At 55.2% G+C, this 21,820-nt stretch overlaps 2 protein-coding genes across 10 annotated transcripts in view; one reads left to right on the top strand and one right to left on the bottom strand.

The window, feature by feature from the left end:
* The first annotated feature begins 12,233 nt into the window (after window positions 1–12,233).
* Window positions 12,234–14,397, top strand: LRRC10B (leucine rich repeat containing 10B). Its single transcript, XM_010987049.3, has one exon. The coding sequence runs from the start codon at window positions 12,347–12,349 to the stop codon at window positions 13,223–13,225; it is 879 nt and encodes a 292-aa protein (XP_010985351.2). The 5' UTR covers window positions 12,234–12,346; the 3' UTR covers window positions 13,226–14,397.
* A 6,058-nt stretch (window positions 14,398–20,455) lies between these two features.
* The window catches only part of SYT7 (synaptotagmin 7), a 58,876-nt gene continuing 57,511 nt past the window's right edge, over window positions 20,456–21,820 (bottom strand). For all 9 annotated transcript variants that reach the window (XM_064492270.1, XM_064492273.1, XM_031459486.2 and 6 more), the window contains one exon: window positions 20,456–21,814. In XM_064492270.1, the coding sequence (XP_064348340.1) occupies window positions 21,710–21,814 (105 nt within the window). In that variant the 3' untranslated portion in view covers window positions 20,456–21,709. The remainder of the gene's footprint in view (window positions 21,815–21,820) is intronic.

Genomic DNA, 21,820 nt, shown 5'->3' with positions numbered 1-21,820 from the left:
AGTGAGGTGGGGGAGAGGGTTGGGGATCAACCAGCCCCTCCTGCCTAGAGTCTCACACACATGCACACAGACACACTCAAAAGCACACACAAACACAAGTAGAGATGCACACATACCCCTGACAACATGCACATACAACTACATGCAGACCGATAAATGCCAACAGACAAGTACACACAGACTCACTAACGTAACTGCACACAGAAACATGTGGAAGCATGCAGCAAGCATGTACACAAACACACATCTTCATATAAGCACCTAAGACGCTTGTACATGCAGACACACACACACATACAGGCAGACCTGCAGATACATCATAGACACAAACGTGCGGGCACACAAAGCTGATGTGCAGAGAATTCCAGGATAGACAGACACACACACACACACCCCTCCTCACCGCGTTTCACCTCTGCGCATCCTTCCCCACCAGCGTCCTGTTACAGCTCGTGTTTCCTGCTCATCTGACCTCTACTGGCCCAACAGGGATACAGTGTCACGTCAGGGACACTGGAGCTGAGTTACACCCTCTCCCCATCGCCTCCCCCTCCCACCGTTCTGCACCCAGGCCACGTGACCTGAGGCCACCCCATGATACTTCCTGAGCTGGAGCTGTGGCCCCCACCCCTGGGCTCCCCTTAGCCTCTGCCTTCTCCCCCTGCAGCTTCTGTCCAGGCAGCCCAACCTGGCCCCCCTGTTTGGGTCCTGGGCCCCAGCCCGAGGGATTGTGTGAGGAGGGGATGGCTCAGGGCGTGGGGTGGCAGGAAGGGGGTCCAGCAGGGGCCCAGGTCAAACTTATGTGATTCTAGAGCCCCTGCCTGGTGTAGGACATGAATTTCCCCATTTCTGGATGAGGAGGCAGACAGAGAGGTAGAGCCACTCGCCTCAGCTCACACAGCCAATAAGGATTGTGGATGGGGGCCTGCTGATAAGGGGTGAGGCAGGAACTCAGAGTGGCAGTAGGCTGGTGGGGGCGTGACTCAACTCCAAGTCATCACCAGCTTCCTGACCTTTGCCCTCCCCATCAAGTCACTCAGGGCAGGCCCCCTGGAGGAGGGAACCTTGAATTAAAAGGGCAGAGTGGCCAGTGGTGGGCACTGAAGTAGGCAATGCTGGGGGCAAGGACCCAGTGGAGGGGCCAGCCCGAGGCTTGGCCAGTGGGGCGGAGAGCAAGGGATGCTGAGAGGCAGGCATCCCTGTGGGGAATGTGGGTCGGGCAGGGGCCTTGATGGCCGTGCTATGGAGCCCTTCTCTGTCTCCTTCCTCCTCTATGAGGCTCAAAAAGGGAGCAGACCGCGTCTGTCTTGTTCACACTGAAACTTTAAAGCCCAGGACAGTGCCTGGCACTCTTGCAGGTGCTCAGTAAATACTAAATCATGGAATGAATAAATGAATGAATGAACAATGAACTCTGCCTGCCAGTAGAGGCACCAGATGTGGGTTCTGGGTGTGACCCCCCCTGAAGTCAGGATGTCAGTGGCCCAGGCTCCCTGCATCTGTGTGGCCCAGCAGCTGAGACCTGTTGTGGCCCTGCCCCTTGCTTGGCTGCTGTGGCCGTGGCCCTGGCCCCTGGGACCACTGGGCTTTGCCTTCCAGGTCCCACCTTCTCTCTGCACATGCCCTGTGGCTCTCCCCTCTGGTCCAACCTCTCACCAACCCCAACAATGCTCCCCTGCAGTGACCTGAGGATCCCACATTCCAACCTTGATCCCCCGGCAGGACCCGGGACCAGGGCAGGGTTAGTGCCAAGCAATCCTCTGTACATCCCCAGGGCAGGGGGTGGCCCCTTCCCCCCACAACCCTGTGGCTGCTTATGTTAGTGAAACCCCGTGGGAGGGACTGGCCTTCGCCAGGTCACTCTCCTCTGTGCTGTCAGGTGAGTGTGGGAACTGGCTTCACTTTCAGGGGCCCGTCCCCTCACCCCTCTGGGACTTCAGCTTTCAACCTGGCCCAGGCCAGCATCAGTCCGGCACCCTTCGCTCGCCCGGGCCCAGGCTGTCCACAGAGGGTAGCCGTCCAGGCCTGAGCTCTGCAGTCAGACTGCCTGGGTCCAAAGCCCAGCTCCTCACATTCCGAGGCTGCCTCTTGCCCCCAGCTGACCGTCTGAGCTACAGCAGTGCCCAGCCTGCGGACTAAGTGAGAGGACGTGTGTAAAGCACTCGGCACCTGAGTAGTAGCTGCATTGATGCTGGAGGGGAGGAAACTCGAGTCCCAGGTAGGAGTGGGGACTTGAAATTGTCACGCGGTCTGGTCTTTGTCTCCTCCCACTTGGCCCTGGACAGGCCCCTGAGGACCCTTCTCTGGGAGCAGGCCTCCACTCATCTGGGAGAGTCTGGGTGTCCTTTGGGGAACACCTGTACATCCTTACTTGGAGGCCTCGGCTACCCCTGGAGGGGGCCCTGTCTCTGAGGCCAATTCTGCCCGGGCTTCCTGGAAGCTGCCTGCCCCTCCCTTCCCCTGTAAGCAGGCTTTGGTGTTCAGAGTCTCTCTTGGCAGTGAGTACCTATTGAAGCTGCTCCCAAAAGCTTCCTGCCCCTCCCCACAGATATTTTAGAAACAGTTCTGAGGTGTACAATGGTGATTAATCTTTATTAAGCCCCCACAGCCTGCCGGGTGCCGGGAATATTCCCTGGGACTTCATCATTTCAGCGAGAATGCAGAGGGACCCCCCTCCGGTGGATGTTTGAGGATGCAGGTGGGTGCTGCGCTGATGGCGCTGGTGTGGGGGTGTGGAGCCCAGGGGGCTGACGGGATGGCAAGATCGGGGCAGATGCGGGATGCCGTACCATTGGGCCCCACTTCTGACGCACGCAGACCTGTGTGGGGCTGCTGCCCGTCACAGTACTGTGGCAACTGATGTAGACGGGCACCATCTGGTCCGGGTCACGTGATGACCCGCAGAGTCACCAGCTCATGGGACTGACAGCTGGCCAGCTGGGAAAAGTCCGTGGGAACTGGAGGCCCCGGGAGAGCGGCGTGGGTGGCAAAAAACCCTACGTGTGGAGGCTGCCGGAAGGTGGGTCTACTACACACAGACAGATGGAAGGTCTGAAAGTCAGAATCCCAACCCCAGTTTCCTCTCTGATCATCTGGAGGGATATCCATTCCCACGGAATTGTTCCCCAAATGGCAACATTTGCAAAGACAGGAGGGATCAGGCCCAGGAAACCCACACCTAGGGCCTCTGTTCAAGGTCAGAGGAGGGCCTCTTGGGGTCTCCCAGGCGTCTTGACACTCCTGGCTTCTCAGATGCTGCTATAGACAGGGTTTGCCAGGGAAGTTCTTTGAGTCATAAAACTTCACCCCGGAAAGGAGCTTTGGGAAAACCAGGTCAGCCTGAGCCAGAGAGGTGCAGCAAGTTCCCACAGGCTCACGGCTTAGTGAGTGAACGCTTGGGTCCCTGCTAGGAACACAAGGCATTTACCAAAATATCACCACACTGAGGGGTCTCAAGTGGGGCCCTGGAAGCTCCCTAGAGAGCCAGGTATCACATTTGCAGCCAGAGAGAAGTATGGTGCTTTGTTTTCATTTGCTGTGTAAGTGTGAGTGTGTGTGTTTGTCTGTCTTCAGAGGTCCCGAGGGAGAGACAGATCAGAAAGGCATCTAAGAGAGGCATCCTTAGAGAAAGGCTGGGCAAGATCCTGAAGGAGCTGGGCTCAGGAAAGACTTTAGGAGGCTCTGGGCCCAGCGACAAGGTGTGGTCCCTGTGGTCTCTTCGTGTCCCTTTGGTAGGACAGCCTCATGGCAGATTCACATTTTCCTGGTGGGCTCTGGCACCAGGGGCAGGAGGCTGGCATTGGAGAACATGGGCAAACTTATTCCTGAGCATATATGAGGCATCTGGCACTGAGTGTGACACTCCTGGGTATGACAGTGAAGGCTCTGGGGACATGAGGCAGTGGTCCCTCCACTGTGATCACATGACTCCTTTAGGGCTCTGACTGTGTGAGATTACAGAACTCTTTGCAAGCAGCAGAAACTAATTTCAGCTCATTTAAGCAGAAAAGGAATTTATTAAAAGGATTTTGGAGCTTACAGAATCTTCAGGTGGACCCGAGAGCAAAGCTTAGAGGCCACAAAGCTAAGAACTGCAACCAAAATTGCCCCACGAGCCTGGACCCATGGGAGAGCACATGCCACCCCCAATGCGGGGCACTGGACGTTTCTCCTCCTGCTGCCACTGTCCCACCCCTCCTCAGAAGGGATTCTGCACAGTCCCTTCTGGTCCACATCTCTCATTTCTGATTCAAAATCTGTGGTGGGTGCTTCTGACGGGCGGCTCCTAGGTCACATGCCTGCATCCAATTTACAAGGGAAGCTGGGACTTCCCAGAATTTTCAGCTTCCACAGTAGTACATGTGGGTTGTTTTTAATAAAGCAGTTGGGAGTCTCCAACCTGGGAGAATGCTGGGAGGCCCAAAGAATTCAAATGTCCTTCACATGTGGATTACCATTGAGAAGAAAGGATGAACATTTCTGGAGAACCTCCTGTGAGTTGGGTGCCTATGCACCTGTAGGAATGCTGCTGGCCCTTAAGGACCCTTTGGGAGACATGAAAAAATATGCCTTCCTCTACTGCCCTAATAGGATACCAGTCTATGAGGTTCCTGATGCAAATACGGCCCCTTGGACGTGGTTCCAGCATGCATAGTACCACCTGCTCAGCTGTGTGGATTTCACACGCACATACTCAAGAGCTCAGAAATGTACCTTGGTCTATCTGTAACTCAACTTAGCTGTGCATTTCTTTGCTTCCAGTCCAACTCAGTCCTCTTTGAATTTAAACTGTCTATTCAGGACTCAAATCCAACCAGGTCAGGATCTGCCCTTGCTCCCTTCCATTTCCCTTTCCAGGAAGGTGTAGATATTCATGGAGCTTGCTGCTGAGGGAGCAGCATCCGTCCATGTAGACTGCCCCTGAGAACTCATGGGCTTTGGTCATCTACACCTGTCCTCCCTGCACCTGCCTGGAAGCAACTGTGACACTCTGACCTCTGGTTGCCAGGGTCACGAAATCGACCTTCAGCTGCCTTCCCTGGACCACACACGTGGCCCTTCCAGGTCCATCAGTCTGCTCTCAGACACACCAAGTCCACTTTGGAGGCGCAGAAACTTCTGGATGCCCTCGACTCGTGACACGGGGGTATATTGAGGATTCTGGGGAGGGGCCAGCTCCCTCCATTTCTACTGTAGTGAGATTTCTCCATACAGGCAGAGGGGGTTGTGGGAGGACTACTGCATCCTCAGGATACACCTGGTAAGGGAAGTGCAGGTTCCCTCTGCCCTGATGTCCCCCAAATATATCTGAGACTTTTTCAAGCCACCTTCAGGCTCAGCCCAGAGCAAGAGGGCCAGGAACCCCTTTGCAGACCAGCAGCCATGTTTAGGATTGCTGCCCCTCCCCTTCCCTCCCACCTGCTGGTGGAACCTTTATCTCCTTTTGGCTGAGATTTTGACTTCTGTGATGACACATGCCTTCTCACTCTAGGGCTTACAGCATCAGCTCCCGGCTCTCCAAGTTCAAAGCCAAGCTTTTCTACTTAACAAAAAATCTTTCTCTCTTAAAACCCTCTCTGTGTTTCAAAGCCTCTTTTGCAACTCAAAGCCAAGGGTTTGACTCTTTGTTCTGAGTTCCCTTTGGAGAACGATGCCAACTTAGCATCTGAATGGAGGGGAATGGATATAAGGAAATTGCCTACAGCAGAGCATCAGTTAATAGTTCAAAATTTTAATACCCAGTTCCCTTGTTATCTCAGGCTTCGTGATAATCCTTCTAGGGGAGCGTTTTCACACCCATTCGGGTGAGGCGAGTGAGGCACTTTCCCAGGAGCAAAATTTAAAGTGCCCCAAACTGAGGAATTGAGATAAGTAACAGTTTAATGCAATAATTTAAAAAAAATCAAAATTAATGCAAAAAAGTCATGATGAATGAGATATCAAGTTTTAAAATAAAGAGAGGATTCGTATCATGATTCTTCCTTTTGCCACAGGCTCCAATAATGGCTCATCACAGTACTGGTTCTAATCATGCTTTTATTCCAGTAAACAATTATTTGCAATCATTGCTGAGGTTTTTGGCACTCCTTTACATTTTGTACCTGGGACAAGCACTCCAACCCCCTCTCTTTCTCCAAATGGGAGAATTGAGGTTCATAGAGGGTAAATAGCTCAAGTGGAACAGATGGTCCCATGGAACCTGTTCATTTATTCAACACATCTTCCTTGAGTAGGTACAATGTAGCAAGCACTGGGCTCGGTATTAAGGAACATGGGTGAATATGGTCCCTACCCTCATGGAGCTTACATCTTAGTACAAAGGAAACAGACTTCAAATAAGTCACAGTTAATCATTTATTTAATTATAATTAGAATAAGTACTTTGAAGGAGAAATGTGGGAACTCTGTAACATGGGGGCTTAATGTGCTGTGTAGGACCTAGAAAGAGTCTCTGAGAAAGGGAGGTTTCAGCTGAAACCTTAAGGATAAATAATGTGAGCCAAGTACAAGAGGGACCAGCATGTGTATAGGTCCTGGGGTAGAAAGAAGCTGGTATGTTTGAGAAACTGAGAGGAAGTGTATTAAACCAGGTGAATTCTATAACAAACAGCCCTTCAGTCTAAATGGCTAAGCATATTAGAATTTTATTTCTCACTTGCTTCAGTCTAATATGGGTCAGATAGCTGGTCTCCAAGTGGTGACTCAGGAATCCAGTTCCTTTCCCCTTTAAATACTGCAGAAAAGAAAAGAGAGTTGAGGATTGTGCTGGGTTGTAGCATGTATCACTCCTGCCCACATCCATTGAACCAGTGCTCATTCCAGGGCCCCATCCCATCAACCTGCTGAGTGCTCAGGAGGAAGACGAGTAAAAGAGAAGTTGGTGACCTGCAGTAGCCCCTGCTGCAGGGAGAGGAGCCGGGCCAGGCAAGTCCTTGGTGATCACAGTTGGGACCTGAGTCTGGAGGCTTAGCACAGAAGATCCAACTTGCACTCGGCCACAAATCTAGGAAGTTATTAACATAAGGGCAGTTGCCAGCCATGACCACCATGGCCTCTTCCAGAAAGAAGAAGCCATCATGCTTAGGGCCATTTTGGAATGTGGTAAGCCTACCAGCACCCATTAGGATGGTCAGGTTCCCATGCCAGGAGGCATGGCCCTGGGCATCAAGTCAGCCTTCCTCCCTTGCCCTCTGTTCCTCCCGCTCTGGTGTCCCCTGGGAGAGATGAAGGGGGTTTGGTGGGTACTGAATGGAAAATGACACTCTCAGTTTTCAACAGATGAAGCAGGTGACTCTCAGAGCTCTGGTTTCAGGGGCATGTGATCCCCAGGGTATGTCTAGGCTCCAGTTTCTAGGGACTCTGGCGAGCTGATGGGCAGCCACTGAGCTAGCTTTGTGAGTTTGGCTGTCTACTGTTGAGGGGCCGGAGACTGCCTGGAATTTGCTAACAGGCAAACCCTGAGCCCAGATCACAGCCCTAGGGGTCTCTTTGCTCTGCCCTCTTGAGCAGAGGTTCTGAGCCTGCTTGGGGCTTCCTAGGCTTACCTTGTGGGTTCTAGGACACCCTTAGTTGGACAAACACACTGAGCCCCAGGGCCTGGGATCCAGATCTCCAAGTAGGGCAGTCCTAGAAATCTTTCTCCTGTTTGCAGGATGGGGGCGAGCATTTGGGCATCCTAGCTGATTTTTCTGATTTCCTCCAGCTTAGAGAGGCAATGAGACGTAACAGGAAAAGCCCTGGCTTTGCAATAAGATGGACTGGATGGCATCCTGGCTTTGCCCCTGACCAGCGGTGTGACCACGATTGAACTACTTAACTTCTCTGAATCTGTTTCCTCTTCTGTAGGGCAGGGGGATTTATTACCTGCCTGGCAAAGCTATGGAGAAAGGTAAATTAGATAACCTGTAGGTGCTCAGTAATGATAACCATCATGATCACGTGAAAGAGAACCGAGATGAGAGGGGTATGAGCTGCACAAACTCCTTCCCCCAACACGCATGCACACATCTCTCTTGCAGCTGCAGCCAAATGGATCCAGTTAAAATGTGTGTCAAATCATGTCACTCCCTTGCCTAAAGTCCCTCTGGATCTTTCAACCAGAGTCAAAGCCAAAGCCTTCACAGAGGCTGCAGGCCCTCTACGGTCCACCCCCTCCTCTGTTTCTCTCCCTGTCCTCATCTGCTTCCAAGCATCCCTTGCTCCTGGGGCTTTTGCGGCTCTGGTCTGCCCAGGTGCACTCCCACCCCAGGGTTTTGGCATTGCCGTCCCCTCTACCTGGAATTTTCTCCAGACATCTGTCTGCTTGGCTTACTCCCCCTCTTTCCCATCTTTGCTCGAATGCCATCCTGTCAATGAGGACTCCTGGCCACTCTGTTTTCAGTGGGGTCCTCAGTCCTCCTCATCTCTTCTAGCTTTACCTCCTCCATAATCTGATCACTGCCTGACACACTGAAATGCATTTTGTTGATTATCTCCACTCACAGGAATACAAGTTCCACAAAGGCAGGATTTTTTATCTATTAGTTCATATTCCTAGTAATTGCCAGTGCCTAGACATACAAGTAGGGGCTTAATGTTTGTTGAATGAATAACTGAATGCTGACAAGGACGCACGCTGTGCCTGGCCATATAAGGGGACTGGGCCATGGCATGAAGGACACTCATTTTTCTTTTTGCCGAATAAGGGAATTTGACTAGACCCTCAGGAGATCACGAACCATGGGGATTGCATGTGTCATTGAGTGAATTCTGGCCTTCATGAACTTTTCTGGGAAGAGGGTCCCTGGCTTCTTGCAGACATTTAACAGAGCCTGTGATCTCCCAGAGGATCTTAGCACCCTCCCTGCTCTGACATTTCATGGTTGGCTCTAACAGGCTCAAATCCTTGTTTTCTAAGAACCTGTGATGCTAGCATTCCATGATCTTATTCAAGTCTTAGCCACCACACTCCTGGCCCCAAAGATCAGGGGTGGGAACCAGAGGGGCCTTGGCAGGGTCAGCGGGGTGGAGACCGGGGTGCCTGTGTCACCCACCTTAGGATGGGTGACAAAGGAGGCTTCTAGATTCCATGTGCTGTTCCCTTCCTTTTATTTAAAAGAAAATAGATTTAAAGCAAATATGACAAAATGTGAACAACTGTCAGCACTGGGTACTGGGCATGGAGTGCTTATTGCAGAGAACTTTGTACTCTTTCTGTATCTCAAATATGCCTTTTAAAAATACAGATTTGGAGGTGGGCTGGACAATTCTAGCTAATGATTAGGAATGGAGAGGCCATCTCTGGGGGCCTGAGGTGCCTGTCCTTTGGGCGTTTTTCCAGTGCAAGTGCGGACAGAGGGCTGGCCAGGGTCTGGGGCCATTCCTGGAGCTGTCGGAGCCCCTCCCCTTCCCTGCTCTCCTCTCTGCTCCTCTCGAGTGTCAGTTTCCTGTCTTCCTGGGGAGTGGGGAAAGGCTGAGAGGCCCCGTGCTGGGGGTGAAGCTAATTCATTAGTGACGCCTCGACAAGGACCAGGCGCCCGCAGTGCCAGCGTGATTCATCAGCACGGTTGCCCGGCTGCCAGCCTGCGTGGGCCCAGAACGCCAGCACATTTTACCTTTACCCACTGAGAAGGGCCTGGTGGGAGGCGAAGGTACAGCATATACTGAGAGCAAGAAAAAGACTTGAAGAAAGAAGAGGGCTGGTCCCTTGTACCCTGGAACCCAGGAAGCTCTGCTAAGGCTGGTGCTGGGGCTGCAGGGGCTTGCGTGGCTCCTGCCCCTGCTGGCAGAGCCCCAGAGGGCTGCCTGGTGCTGGAGTGCCAGCTCCAAGCATGTGGTGAGGGGGGCTGGCTGGGCTTCCTCCTCCACAACAAATGTTCCCTTGGGGAAACTGCTTGTGGGGGCAGCAGGGGTTTGTGGGGTGGGGAGGTACTCATTCTTGTCTTGGCTGCCTGGCTGGGTTTTCCTCAGCTTGCTGATCTCTGAGGTGTCACCTCTTCCCAGAAGTTCTCCCAAATGAGTAGAAGGGAGAGGGTTGGACTGGGGCTTGGGTGAGGATTGGAAAGAGTGTATAGTCCCTCTGGCTGGGGCTACACCCCAGATCAGATGTTTGAGCCCCACTTCCTCTCTGCCTGGGTCCTCTGCTTCAGCTTGCATCTTGTTAGTCTCTGTTCCAGGACAGGACATCTGAAGCTAGTTCCTGGTTCATGGCAATGCCTGCCTCTGTGTCCCCCATCACCTGTGCACCCCCTGACATCCCTTGCCTGATTACAACTGCTATTGCTCTGCCCTTTCGTTCCTTTATCCAACCACATATATATTGAGGATCTGAGCAAAAGAAGCCAGGAGCAAAAAAAAAAAAAGTATACACTGAATAATTCCATGTATATAAAATTCAAGAGCGGGCAAAACTGATCCATCAGATAGAGGTCAGGATCCTGGTTGCCTCTAAGAGGTGGGGATTGACTGGAAGAGGCAGGTGTGGGGAACTGTGAGTGATGGAAATACTACAAGGGTGTTTACATTTGTCAAAACTCACCCAACTGTACACTTACGATCTATGCATTTCACTGTATGTAAAGTTTGCTTCCATCTTTTAAAGTGTTGATAATTTTCATTGAAATTCCCGGTGCCAGAAGGAAAAGAGATAAGCTTGCCTGTTCTGCCCAGCTTACATTTTAGGGGATGTGGTTTTCATCCTCGCCTTGCAATGGGCATTGCTGTCTGCCCTTGGGCTGGCCTCCCTGTCTGCCTGCAGTGGGGATGGGTCAAAGGGCAAGATGCTGTGCAGAGGTCTGTGCCTTCAGCCAATTGCATGGTCACACCAGCTGGGTTCAAGGGAAGGTGGGAAGGTATGATGGAGGAGGCAAGATTCCTGCAGACTTGGGTCCCTGGCTGTACCCCTCTACTCACTGTGTGACCTTAAGCAAGTTGTGTGACCCCTCTGGGGCCACCTTCCTTATCTTTCATATGGGATTAATAATGCCTCTGTCATGAAAGTTAGAGGCTCTTCTATGAGAAAATTCATTGTCAGAGGTGGAGTCGTCCATCGTTGTTTCCATTTACTGATGTGGTACATGGTTAAGAGCACAGGCTGGATGGTCAGACTGCCTGGCTTCAAATCCCAGCCACTAGCCAGTGGGTTGACTTGGGCAAGTCACCCAGCTCATGTCAAATCTTTCAGAGCCTTAGCTTCTCTGCCTTTAAAATTAGGGGCAATGAGGGTACTTACCTCATAGGCATAAGGCAAGGATTTAAGGCAATGCTTAGCATAGTGCGGGGCACAGAGCAGGCGAGTGTTTCTGCCGGCTACTCTGGCCGGAGGGCTTGAAAAGGGAGGGGAGAAGGCAGCCGAAAACGGCTGTTGGTGGGAGTGCGTGCAACAGGAAGAGTTACAGAACAAGAGTGGTCGTCATTGGTGGTGCTCAAAGGCGCTCATGTGCTCCAGTCCTCTGTCCACCACAGCCACACGCAGACTTGGAGCAAAGCAGGAGGGACATGGCAGGAGACGGGAGTGTAGGTGCACTAACCAGGCACTGAGGGTGCCAGGGGCGCGGAGGGGGGCGGACCCAAGCCTGGGTCCCTGCAGATCCTTAGTTGTGACCCACACTGAAAAGGCCCAGAAAGGAACACTGTTCTGAGTTACTATCCTAACGTGACCTCAGCGGGAAGCCTGGGCGCACGCCGCGGGACATGAACGGCCGTCTGTGTCCGCGCCCCTCAGTCCCTCCTCGAGAGCCACTTTTCCCGAGTCCTGGGTCCCGCGCCGGCGTTTCCTCGGTCCTTGGTAACTTCTTTTTGGACTTGCAGCTCTGGGCGCACACAACCACACACCAAACGGCTCGATGTGGCTGGAAGTGTAGACAATGTCGGTCGTCGGGTCTGTGTGGGCACGGGGCCAGGCTTGCGGGGAACGGATCTTGGGTTCCCTTGGCAAGCGCAGGTTCTGGGGCTGGTCGGGTGGGAACGCCGGGTGCGGACTTGGGAGCCTGGACCCGGCTCGCGCTGTACCTTGGCCCCGCCCCGCCCCGCCCCGCCCATCCTCCGCCTCATTGGCAGCCGCACGCGCGTCGGGGTTGCCTGGGCGACGGGTCTCCAAGCTGCGAGTCAGCTCTAACCTGAGCCAGTCGGCCTCCGGCGGAGGGAGCAGGGGAGGCCGGTGGGCGGGCGGCCGAGAGCGGCGCGCGGCGGTGGTGCCCCAGGCGGGCGCCTCCTTCCGGCCCGGCACGGCCCCCGTCCCGGCGCAGGGGCAGGCCGGGGCGGGGGGCCCCGGAGCCGGCGCGGCCTCGGCCCCGTCGGGGAGGCCGGGGGACCGCCAGGGCGGGGAGATGCCCGGCGGCGGCAGCGGCCCCGGCCGGGGCCCGTGACCATGGGCATCGCCGAGTCCACGCCGGACGAGCTGCCGTCGGAAGCGGAGGAGCAACTGCGCAACGGCGAGCAGCAGTTGGAGCTAAGCGGGAGGCGGCTGCGGCGGCTGCCCAGCGCTGTGTGCGCTCTGAGCCGCCTGCAGAAGCTGTACGTGAGCGGCACAGGGCTGCGGGAACTGCCCGAGGAGATCGAGGAGCTGCGCGAGCTGCGCATCCTGGCGCTAGACTTCAACAAACTGGAGCGCCTGCCCGACGGCCTCTGTCGCCTGCCGCGCCTCACGCGCCTCTACCTGGGCAGCAACCGGTTGCTGGCGCTGCCCGCCGACTTCGCGCAGCTGCAGAGCCTGCGCTGCCTCTGGATCGAGGGCAACTTCCTGCGGCGCTTCCCGCGGCCGCTGCTGCGCCTGGTGGCGCTGCAGTCGTTGCAGATGGGCGACAACCGGCTGCGCGCGCTGCCCGCCGAGCTGCCGCGCATGACGGGTCTGCGCGGCCTCTGGCTCTACGGCAACCGCTTCGAGGAATTCCCGCCCGCTCTGCTGCGCATGGGCCGCCTGCACATCCTCGACCTAGACCGCAACCGCCTGGGCGGCTTTCCCGACCTGCACCCGCTGCGCGCCCTGCGTGTCTTCTCCTACGACCACAATCCGGTCACTGGGCCCCCACGAGTCGCCGACACGGTCTTCCTTGTGGGCGAGGGCGCCGTCGAGCGTATGGCCGAGCGCGACGAGCCCACGCCCCAGCCGCCGCCCCGGCGCCCAGCGCGGGCCTTTGAGGATGAGGAGGAAGAAGACTTGCTCATAGGGAGCGGTGGCTGCCGGACTCTGGGGCCCCCGGGGAGCAGCCTCGGAGCCCTGGAAGCAGCTCCAGGACTGGGCACCTGAGCCTGTGCTCTGAGTGATGGGCTTCGGCCACTCTGGGAGGAGGGGCTCTGGGAAGGTTTGTGGGAGCAGCGAGCCTTAACTTGTGGCAAAGGCAAGGTCACTTTGAGCCAGCTGCCCCGGGGACAGGCAGGCCTGGGGGCCATCTTCAGACATTCCAGGGTTGTAAGAAGACTGCCCCCTGGCTGGTCCCTGGGCAGTCGTCAGGCCGAGAAGTCCCAGCTCTTTCCATTTCCTATAGCTCTGTCCGGTCCCTGATAGTCACTGACAACACAACAAAGGTACCAGCTTCCTCCTGGAACCAGGGTCCACGGAATCATCACCATGGCTGTGGATGCCCAGGGCGCCCACCAACCTCCCTCTCCTGGAGTTTGGATCTCCTAGGTCCACCCTTTCTGGGGCAGAAGCTGCTACCTCTGGGGTGGACCACATGCCTGCGTGAGGCAGAACTGCCCCTGGAGGAAGGCCTGGCCCTGGGGCAGGGCCTTGGAGTTGGCGCCTGTGCCCAGGACAGGTGTGGGAAACAGACTGAGGCCCTAACACTGTAGCTGCCCTTGCCTCTCCATAGGGGCTCATCGTGCATACCTCCCTACCCAGGCCCCCTAAATTTTGGGTGGGGGAGGGGGAACTCAGAAGGCAAAGTCTCTTCCCCTGCCTTTCACTGTTTTCTTCTCCCTGCTTGTGCCTGGGATCTTGCTGGGAAAGAGAACTCTCCCTCCCTTCCCCACAGCCTGAGCCTTCCAGCTGTCAAGTTTGAAAAGAAGCCACTGTGCCTCTAGGGCCTCCTGCACCCGAGAGAGAGGCTCTCTGCTCTGGGAGGCTGCTCCAGCGCCTCTCCCACTGCCTGCACTCTCCATTCCCTTAAATGGGCACCATCAGGGTGGCTGGCACGGCGTGGGGCATGAGACGAGCTCCGTGTGCCTCCACTCCGTCACCAGGAACAGCCTCCAGGGGTGAGGAGTGGGGCCTCACTTTGTAATTCCCAGGGCCAGATCTTTCCCATCCAAGCAATAATGGGAGGAGGGCCCAGGGCCAGGGACACTCAGGGACACTGTCAGGGGCAGGGGCCCCTCATGGTAGTGTTTTCTTTAGGAAGAAAAAAAAAAACTGGCTGTAAACATAAATTATATTTCTCAGAGACAGAATGTGTGTTTCCCACATGCCTGTTTATTTATAAGCCCTGGGAGCACTGGGTCCCGTCGCTGTGGGGACCCTGGTCTCCCTCTGGCACTGCCCTCTGTCCACATGCCCCAGCTCTGCGTCAGAGTGGCCATGGCTAACTGTTGTGTCCTGTCTGAGGAACAAGGGCTTGTCACCAGTTACAAATGGCTTTAGCTTCTCAAGACTACTCTCTTGTCTGGCTGTATCTTACTGTCTGCCCCCTGGCCACCGCCCCCACCCCCAACCCCTCTTCCTCAGGTCTTCTCCAGTTTAATTCTCAATAGATTTCTGAGTCTCAAGCTGGGCTGACCTTTCACTATTCTTTCCCTGGTACTGACCCCCCACCCCATCTGTGACTCTGTTCTTCTCTCCTTCCATCTCCCTGGCTCCATTTTCCTCTCTGTCTCTCCCTCTTAGCCTCTTTTTAACTCAGTCATTACTTTCTCCCCTCATTGTTCAGAAAAAAAAAAAAGTTAAAGATTTAGAGAAAAGGAAGACATTGTAAAACCTCAAGCCTAGAAGCCATCTCCCATGAGAAGATGCTGCCAGGCCACCATCACCATGGCAACAGGGCTGATGTCATATGTGGCCCAAAGGTCAGGCCTGTCCCAGCAGCTCTGCTGGCCGCTGGGGTTGGGAGGAGGCTGGATCTGAAGCAGTCAGCTTGCAGGAGTGAAGGCCTCCAATGGACAGAAAGAGCTCATAGAGTGGGGAAGATTGGAGACTGCCTCCTCAAGGAAGAAGAGGAGTCTGGGGCTTGGTGGTAGACCTTGTCCCTCTCAGGGCTCCTCAGGTGACCATGCTCTCCCTGTTGAGGTTCCATCAGGGCTGGTGGTCCATCCTGGGGTCTGGGAACTTGGAAGAAGGAACTTCCTCCAAGAGATCTCAGATCACTCAGGTGGGATAGGAGCCGCAGCCAACCAGATTGTCCTCTTGGTCCATGATTCCTATGGTGGCATCCCCCTGGGCTTAGAAACAGAAGGCATGGGTTTCAGTCCTAGTTCTGCTATGGACCAAGAGATCTTGAGCAAATCATGGCCCCCAGGCCTCCATTTCTCCATCCTCACACCAGGAGCCGGGTTTATTTAGATCTGATGCTGCAGCTTAGGACTCCATGCAACCTGGTGTTTGTCTACCTTCCCTTCATGCAAATCTTAGAGGTAGGGGAGGGGGCGCTGGGGACTCATCCTGAAATAACTGTTGGCCCTACCAGCCTAGATTCCCTTCCTCTCTCTGGTCTGTTTCCCTGTGCCTCTTCCCCTGTGGCACTTACCCGAGAACTCTAGGGCCAGGCAGAGGCCCTGGGATGAGGTCCCTTGGGCCATCCCAAGGCACAAAGTGCCCTGCTTCATTGCACTGTCAAGGAGAGCACCTTAGCCACGGCCGCTGGCGAACCAAGCAGGGCTGCCAAGGCTGAGTTTCGCTCCAGGGAAAGAAAGAGGAGAGAACTCTGTTGGGACTCAGGAGCTGGCTTTGTTCCTTGCTTGCTCCTCACCGCCAGAAGCCACTTTCTCCTGGGAAGTGAGAGAGCTGGGTTAAGGCGGGTGCTGATGTCTGGTCTGAGAGTGCTGTGGAGGGTCTCTGTCTCCATATGGAAATAGGGGAGACCAGGGTAGGAAAGGGGCTATTGCTACTGACAGCAGGGCATCACAGCTCTCTTCAGTGATGAACTGAGCACTGTATTAGGAGTCCTAGCCCACCTGCTCCCTATCCTCAACTGCGGGTGACTTCTCACTTGGCCTTGGGGGAGAAGGGAGAAAGGGAGATGACTTTTGTAGGGGCACTGTAACAACAGCCACATCAGTGGTTCCCCACATTGTTGGGGGGGGCAGTGAGGGTGGGTGGGCCACGGGGGAGCAGGGCAGGAAGTCCCCAGAGAGTTAAGAGTTTGTGCCAGGGATGCAGGGCAGAGGCCAAGGGAGTCGGCAGATCTGAGCAGGAAAGCAGGCTGTGGGAATGGGCCCGGGGAGGTAAGAGACTTGTCCATAAATGGGTGTTAGGCCTCCTAACCCAGTGCTCAGTCCACACCACAGGAGATCCTCTCTCTGTGTGGCTGGTGGTCAGGTTTGGGTGTGGAATTAGTGGGAATCGTAGTCAGTGTTCCTCCTGGAGCCTCCTGACAGCCAGACCTCCTAGCCGGCCAAGCAACGGAGACTGGATCCTTTTCCTAGCTCCGTGAAGGCCATCCCCCTCTTCCCGCCCACACTCAGGGACTTGGGGAAGCAGGAGACCAGGGTGCTTGGAAACTGGGGGCCACGCCCAGAAGCACCTCCCTGGCTTCCAATGCCCCAAAGTTTCCTTTTTTTGATTTCGTTTGTTTGTTTTTGTTTTATTTTGGGGGTGGGGAGGTAATTAGGTTTGTTTGTTTGCTTTTAATGGGGGTACTGGGGATGGAACCCAGTACCATGCTAAGCACACACTCTACCACTGAACTATACCCTCCCCAACCAGTTTCCTTAAGACACTGGGTCACTCTTGTTCTGAGGATGGACATTTATTAACACACCCAGGTGTGCCACACAGAACATGTGTTCAGACAGGGATCCCTGCCCAGGGGGGCTCACAATCTAAATGAGACACAACACGTACACGCAGGACACAGACACAGGGAGCGGGGCATCTTCAAGGGACACAGATGGTCAGGGGAGCCACAGGCTGGGGCATACAGCGTGTTCAAGCATTGTCCTTTTGATTGTCTTTGTGGGGAAGGGAGAGGACAGGGGGAGTGGCCCGAGATGGCCTTCCAGAAAGCAGTAGCATCCAGGAGGGACTTGCAGGACACAGAGAACACCAGAAAGAAGTGGTCCCAGGGAGGGATGGGGGAGTCTCTGCAGGCATGGATGAAAAGAGACTCCAAGAGTGAAGGCAGGAGAAAGGCAGAGTCCAGGAGGAGGCCTCGAGCCCACGGCAAGGGGCTGCCACCTCTGCCAGACCGAGCTGTCCTGCTTTCAAGCCTAACTTTTCCAGAGCAAGCCTGAGCAGAAGTCCCAGCAAGGGGCGGTCTCGAGGCTACTTACCTGACCCTAGGGCTCCCTCCAATCTCTGAGACAGATCAGAAACTTTTAATGGAACATTTAAACCAGGTTGTCAGAAATTAATGTGACAGAAAGGGAGAGGGTAGGCAGCTGCCAGTGGGGGTACTTAGTGCGGTGTGAGGCTGTGGCTTCCGGCCCCAGGTGCTGGGGAGCAGGAGGTGGGGCGGCCCCTTCACTCCAGAGTGGGCAGGGGCCAGCAGGCGGACACACAGCAATGGAGGGCACTCATCTCTGTGTGCCTGTAACGATGTAGCACCTTCCTTCTGAAGCACCCCGAGAGCTTCCCCTGGGCCGTGAGTCGGAGGGAAGGCTGGGATGGTTATTGCTTTTTTGTGGGTGGAGGGAACTGAGACTGGGGGAAGGAAATAGCTTGCCCAGGGCCACTGTGTCTGGAGAAGGAAGACTCGGGCCCAGCTGTCCAGGCCCTCAGGCTGGGGCTGGCCGTGGGGTCCTTGGAGTTGGAGAGACTTTTTCAATCCTAAGGGATTAAACCAGAAAAGGGTGGAGAGAAGCCAGAGATCCAACCAACAGACTCAGAGCTCTACAGGGAACAGGAGGAGATGCTGGCCTGAAACCACAGTGGCCCTGCCAGAGTTCGGGTGGTGGTGGGGAAGGCAGAGGGTCCTCCTTTGGTTTGTCTGACCTGTCTTGAAGGTGGTAAGGGTCCCCTGGGAACTGAGGGAGGGGATGTCAGCCTGGGTGAGCTAGAGGGGTGGCCCTCAGGACCCGAGGAGATGCCACTCCCAATGAGCCTTGCTTCAGGCCTGATCCGGGGGGAATGGCTGCTTCTTTCTGCTTTCGGGGTTGCTGGTGGGTTCATATTCTCCACCTGAGGATGGGCTGGAAGAGCCTTATCACTAGTGAAGCAAAATCCCAAGGGTAACAGGTGAGGTGAGACTCAGCCCCAGGCTCCCCATCCCCTCACCCCACAGCCTCTTCCCCTGGTAGGTGAGGGAGGGCTGGGACCCACGGAGGAAACAGCCAAGGCCCTACTTTTTCACGATCCTTTATTAATCAGAACAGGCCTTGCCACAAAAAGCAGGGCCCATTCCCACAAAAATATGATTTTGCAAAGAGGAAATCTTGCTGGCTTAGAGGATGCATGTGGTGGAAAATTTTTGTATGGTTTTTTTTCCTAGTTTTTCTTCATTGCTCTTTGCTGCAATTTTTTTGTTGTTGTGATAGTGGGTTTTTGTTTCTTTTTTCTTTTTTTTTTTTTTTATAAAACACTTGCTCTCAAGGACTCAAACACAATACAAACAGCGACCACCAATCCCCACCCCTGGGGCCCCAGTGGGGCTTGGGACTCTGGGGGTTCCCCTTGGCTTTTTTTATGTGGCTGTTTTCCTTGTCCCTTCCCTGGCGTATGGCGCCGGTGGGCGGGTGCGGGGTCCTGGGGCAGGTGGAATTTGTACAGCAGTTACATGGGGAGATGGTCACGAGAAGGGATACCTGAACAAGATGACAGCTAAGTCTAGGGCACCCACAAAGATGGCAGATGACACCCATGAAGGGACCAGGGACACAGTGGAGAAGAGACAGATGGGCCCAGGCTGGCCTCAGCTATCCCTGGAGGCTCTGTGGGGGGAGGGGCAGGTGGGCCTTGCTTTCAGGCTTGGGTAATAATACTTTGCTCGCGGGTAGCACCTTCAGAATCCTCCTGCCTTGACCCCCAGGTCGGGTGACGGTGGCCTTACAACCTCCCCTATGAGGTAGGTGAAGTATTATTACCATCATTTGACAGATGGGAAAACTGAGACCCCGGGAGTGTGGGTGACTTGTCCAAGGTCCGAGGATGGTAACAGAGCTCAAGTGCTCTCCCCCTAACATCAAGTTCCTCTTTTCCCTGCTCTCCTATAGCCCTCTGCCGCCCCCACCCGCGCCCCATACCACCGGCCTCCTCCTGTGCCAACCCACCCTGCCCTTGGCCCACCACTTGCCACCCACCCCAGCATCTGGGAACGCAGGCTGCACATCAGGGATTGGAGAACCCCAGGCCGGGTTCATCAATGTGCCTGGGTGGGGTCAGATTTGGAACAGACAACACCTGGAGATGCTCTCTCTCTGTGATTGGCTAAGAGCTCTGTGGGTGGGGCTCGGAAAACAGTGAAGCAGTTGCCCTGCCCACTCAATGCAAGTTGGTTCAATCTCTGAAGGCTTTGTAACAGGCAGGGGGCCTGGGGCGGCTCGCTCTCCCACCCTCCTCCAGCGGGGTGGAGGGGCACAGGATTTGAGGGAGGGATGGAAGATGGCAGATCCCCTCCACTTCTCAAAACTTCCAACAGCACCCTCTCTTCACTTCCACACTGTCTCCGGTGTCACTGCCCTCCCATCCCCCTGGGGGCGGCCCAATAAGGACCATGTGGTTGGGGCAGACCCCCATTTTAAGCAAAGCTACAATATAGAAAAATTGGGATTTACAAGGAATGTGGGTGACTATTTGCATTATATTAGCACTCTTCACTCTACAAAATGATTCACCTACTTTGTATGATATTCCTCCAGATCCTTGGGGTAAGGGGTAGGGGCAGGGGTGTGAGATTCCAGGTAAGGAATTTTTGATATGGGCAAAAATGTGAGTGTCTGCTGCACAGAGCAGAACGCTCAGCTGGAAAGGAAGAGTACTGAAGGAAAAGAGTTCCCAACTGCCTATGCTTTTGCCACACTCTCTTAAGTGGAGACCCTTTCCAGAGTCTCCTTTTCTGGGGTGTCAGGCCCATCTAGGGTAGAACTGTGGTCCCAGACTGTAGTGTCTGGGCGCCACCTGGTGGTGTGTGCCAGGAATGTCAGTCCCAGGCTCGTGGTCCCCTGGATTCGAGGTTGTCACCAGCTGTCTTGTATCAACACCAGGACTCGCGTGGGGATGAGTGAGCCTAAGCGCGGATTATCTCCAAATCTGCTGTCTCCAAGGGGAGGCCACGTCTAGTCTCTGCAACAGCTGAGGCAGAGAAATCATGGCTTCTTTGTGTGGGGCAACCTCAGAACTCACAGAATCCTGGAATCTCCCCCCTTTCCTCTGCCTGAACTGCGAGGGGCAGGAGCTGCTCTGAGGGTCCAGGAGCGGTGGGGAATGTGAGAAATTCGAGTGATGGTAGATCAGAAGCCACAACAGAATGAAGGGGAAGGTCTATGAGCACAGGGGATGGAGGGGCGGAAGAGTGTGGGTGCAGAGGTCTGCACAGGGAAAGAGGAGGAAGGGAAGGAGGCTGGAAGGCATGGAGAATGTTGCCAGTGTGGCTGGGACATGACATCTGGGAAGGCTGAGGGTGTCTTTGGATGCGGGTGTTAGGGAAGGGAGCTAGTGGGGGCTTGGGACCCCTGAGATGGAAGGGAGCCGGTGAGTCCTGATGGAATGTGGTATACACAGTAGGTGTGTGAAATGATATTCAAGAGATGAAATTGCTGGGGAAGGAGCAAGTGGAGAGCTCTAACGGAGAGGGGTGCTGGGGTGAGGGCAGAAGGAAGCAGCCCAGTTCTCAGCCCAGCTCTAGTGTCTGCCCCTCTTCCCCACCCTACCCTTCCTCCATCCCTGCCTCCCTCACCCCTCACCTGCCTCGCCCTCCTACCCCCTGGCTCCGGGCACTGACTTCCAGCCTCCAGCCCTACCTCACCTCGTGAAATCCTGCCCTCTCTGCCTCGTCTTCAGCACTGTCAGCCCCAGGGAAACAGGGAGCAAGTACCCCCACTGCAAACACACGCACACACACATACACACACTCACAGTGGACACAACACAAGTACACAGGGCTGGGGCTCCAGGAGCCCGGAGCGGTCTATATACTATCCTCGGCATTCAGGGCCCAGCCGGCACCTGAAACCGCTCTGGAATGGGCACGCTTGGCCAGGCCGGGGCCAAACGCCTCGACCTCCCCTCTCCTGGGCCCATCCTGGGGGCTGGGGAGGGGGTGGCCTTTCTCCACTCCAGGCACTGCCTTAAAGAAAACGGGGGACCGTGCCCACCTGGCGGGCCTCTGGAGGGATCTGCCCGTCTGCCTGTCTGGCTCATGTGCTCCCCCCGCCCCACTTCTTTAGTATCAGCAAGTCAGGAAGGAAAGGGGCAAAGCAGGAAAATGGCCCCCAGAGCCCCTACCCCAGAGCTGGGCCATGAAGGGGTGGGGCTGGTTCTCCCTAGGAATGGGGCCCAACTGATTCCTGGGTCCCCTCCTTGGCCAAGCCCTCAGGATCCTCCCATCACCCATGGCAGGGGGGCCAGGCTGGGCATTGTGCATAAAGTGGTGAGGGCATGATGGGGACCCAGGCCCTTGGCCCCCTGGGCCTCCCTTGGCCCCATTCAGGCCTTCAGCTGGTGCCACTGGGCCACAGGCTGCCGGGGACGGGCAATCATGTCCTTCCAGTGTTTCACCTCCCCGGGCCCACTCTTCCAGGATAGGTAGATCTGGGG

This window comes from Camelus dromedarius, chromosome 12 (genome assembly GCF_036321535.1).
Source record: "Camelus dromedarius isolate mCamDro1 chromosome 12, mCamDro1.pat, whole genome shotgun sequence".
Classification (NCBI taxonomy): Eukaryota; Metazoa; Chordata; class Mammalia; order Artiodactyla; family Camelidae; genus Camelus; species Camelus dromedarius.
This window is presented reverse-complemented; position numbering and strand designations above follow the sequence as displayed.